The sequence below is a fragment of the Podarcis raffonei genome, chromosome 16 (assembly GCF_027172205.1).
Source record: "Podarcis raffonei isolate rPodRaf1 chromosome 16, rPodRaf1.pri, whole genome shotgun sequence".
Lineage (NCBI taxonomy): Eukaryota > Metazoa > Chordata > Lepidosauria > Squamata > Lacertidae > Podarcis > Podarcis raffonei.
In genome coordinates, this window is record NC_070617.1 from 6,138,890 (window position 1) to 6,142,117 (window position 3,228).

At 52.8% G+C, this 3,228-nt stretch overlaps 1 protein-coding gene across 1 annotated transcript; it reads right to left on the reverse strand.

Moving 5' to 3' along the window:
* Window positions 1–833: 833 nt before the first annotated feature.
* Window positions 834–2,335, reverse strand: LOC128403830 (loricrin-like). The gene is made up of 2 exons (XM_053368928.1): window positions 2,203–2,335; window positions 834–2,148 (listed from the first exon to the last, which is right to left on the reverse strand). The coding sequence occupies exons 1-2, from the start codon at window positions 2,312–2,314 to the stop codon at window positions 1,178–1,180; spliced, it is 1,083 nt and encodes a 360-aa protein (XP_053224903.1). The 5' UTR covers window positions 2,315–2,335; the 3' UTR covers window positions 834–1,177.
* Between the last annotated feature and the right edge of the window lie 893 nt (window positions 2,336–3,228).

The window sequence follows — 3,228 nt, forward strand, 5'->3', positions numbered from 1 at the left end:
TCTATACCACATCCAACCCATACATCCGGGGGGAATTTTCCAAAGGCGGTGCTTTGTCCTGGATGTTAGGCAAGTCAATCAAAGAATCAAAGGTTTGGGGTGTCCTTGTTTTTTCTTTTTGAAATATGGCAACACTAATATAATGTTAGGTGGCTGACTGTGGCTAGGGCAATATCTGAAGAGCCATTTTTGTTGTAGGCAGTTGTGCTGACACAGGAAACATGCACTACAGTCTCAGGAGTCAACCATCTCCTTTTGCTGAATGTGCCGGATAGGTGAAAGTCATAATTAACCAACTAAAGCTCTATTGCCATATAGTGAGAACCAGAGAGGGCATCAACTAAATAATGTGTTCATTGAGAAATTGAGTCTTTTTGTGACATCCTGGAGTAATAAGATACAGGATAATGTAAGCCCATTTGTGTCTGTTAGAACCTTGTGATAGTAATCTTTAGGACTGATTCTGCTTTGGAAATGTGTTCCTATAAATATGTTCCTATAAATGTTGTTCTAGATAATCCCTTCTACTTTTATTTAATTTTATTTTGCATCTGTTATTATTCAGTCTGTTAGGTTTTATTAAGAATAAATATATGAAATGAAAGAAATTTTCTTGTCACAATGGATATATGTGACTTCCTGGTTCAGAGGTGGGTTCAACAAATGTCAAGAAACAAGAACAGAGGACAGCTGGTCTCTGTGTGCCTTCCCTATGGGCTTCCTAGAGGCATCTGATTGGCCAGTGAAGGGAACAGGTTGTCCGGACAGTTGGGCCTTTGGTCTGATCCAGCAGGGCTCTTCTTACACAGAAAGAAGGAAAAACTCAATAGTGGTTATTTTAGTTCTCAAGAAAGCTTTATTATCTCCCATGCAGTAGTGGAGACTGAAACAGGAAACTGTAGGGGCATACTGTCAATACCGCTTCAGCATAAATAAACATTTCTTTCTTTCTTGGACAATAAAACATTGAACATGCAATAACAAACCAACAAAATGAAATGCAGAAGATACAAGCAAGGGATTGTGACTGAGACTGAGAAGAAGGCATGCAACATGCAAAGCTGTTCCACATTAAGGTGGGATTTCACATCAAGGAGAAATAAACTGGCACTTCGGTCTCATATTCCTTCCGGAAGAACACATTGTTGTAGAATGAAGCAAAGGACGTGGAAGCCCTTTACTTGTGGCTAGGTGGCCATTGGGAAGATTGCTTGGTCTGAGATAGACCAGGTGGGAGGCAAACAGCTTGCTTTGTCTGCATGGAGCCCCCACTGGAACCTCCTCCAATGCAGCACCCAGAACCTTGGCCACCTCCTCCACTACTGCCTCCTGATACAATAATGGTCTGGCCACCTGAGCCACCACCAGAACCTCCTCCAATGCAGCTGCCAGAGCTCTGGCCACCTGAGCCACCACCAGAGCCTCCTCCAATGTAGCCGCCAGAGCTCTGGCCACCACCACCGCCACTACTTCCACCACATGGGACTATGACGGTCTGGCCACCTGAGCCACCGCCACCACCACCAGAGCCTCCTCCAATGTAGCCGCCAGAGCTCTGGCCACCAGAGCCTCCTCCAATGCAGCCGCCAGAGCTCTGGCCACCAGAGCCTCCTCCAATGTAGCCGCCAGAGCTCTGGCCACCGCCACTACTTCCACCACATGGGACTATAATGGTCTGGCCACCTGAGCCACCACCACCAGAACCTCCTCCAATGCAGCCACCAGAGCTCTGGCCACCAGAGCCTCCTCCAATGTAGCCGCCAGAGCTCTGGCCACCGCCACTACTTCCACCACATGGGACTATGATGGTCTGGCCACCTGAGCCACCACCACCACCAGAGCCTCCTCCAATGCAGCCACCAGAGCTCTGGCCACCTGAGCCACCACCTCCTCCAATGTAGCCGCCAGAGCTCTGGCCGCCGCCACCGCCACTACTTCCACCACATGGGACTATGACGGTCTGGCCACCTGAGCCACCGCCACCACCACCAGAGCCTCCTCCAATGTAGCCGCCAGAGCTCTGGCCACCAGAGCCTCCTCCAATGCAGCCGCCAGAGCTCTGGCCACCAGAGCCTCCTCCAATGTAGCCGCCAGAGCTCTGGCCACCGCCACTACTTCCACCACATGGGACTATAATGGTCTGGCCACCTGAGCCACCACCACCAGAGCCTCCTCCAATGCAGCCGCCAGAGCTCTGGCCACCTGAGCCACCACCACCACCAGAACCTCCTCCAATGCTGCTGCCAGAGCTCTGGCCACCACAACCCATAGATTGACCACCCATTCCACCACCACCACCAGACCCTCCTCCCATGCTCTGGCCACCACTGCCCTGGCCACCCCCTGATCCTATAATCTTAACTCCACCAGAGCTTCCACCTCCTCCTCCTCCTCCCCCTCCACCACCAGATCCCCCACTGATAATCTTAACTCCACCAGAGCTTCCACCTCCTCCTCCTCCCCCTCCACCACCAGATCCCCCACCTATAATCTTAACTCCACCAGAGCTTCCACCTCCTCCTCCTCCCCCTCCACCACCAGATCCCCCACCCATAATCTTAACTCCACCAGAGCTTCCACCTCCTCCTCCTCCTCCCCCTCCACCACCAGATCCCCCACCTATAATCTTAACTCCACCAGAGCTTCCACCTCCTCCTCCTCCTCCCCCTCCACCACCAGATCCCCCACCTATAATCTTAACTCCACCAGAGCTTCCACCTCCTCCTCCTCCTCCTCCCCCTCCACCACCAGATCCCCCACCTATAATCTTAACTCCACCAGAGCTTCCACCTCCTCCTCCTCCCCCTCCACCACCAGATCCCCCACCGATAATCTTAACTCCACCAGAGCTTCCACCTCCTCCTCCCCCTCCACCACCAGATCCCCCACCGATAATCTTAATTCCCCCAGAACTTCCACCTCCTCCACCTCCTCCTCCTCCACCACCACCAGATCCCCCACCTATAACCTTAATTCCACCGGAGCTTCCACCTCCCCCTCCTCCTCCCCCTCCCCCTCCACCGCCAGATCCCCCACCAATAATTTTAACACCTCCTGATCCTCCTCCACCCCCACTGCTACCCCCTCCACAGCATATCCCTCCTCCACCACCAGATCCGCCGCTCATGTATGGGATCTTCTGCTGGCTCATTCCACCCCCCTGTCCCCCACCAGATCCTCCTCCGATGCAGCATCCTGAAGACTGTCCACCAATGCTGCCTCCTCCAC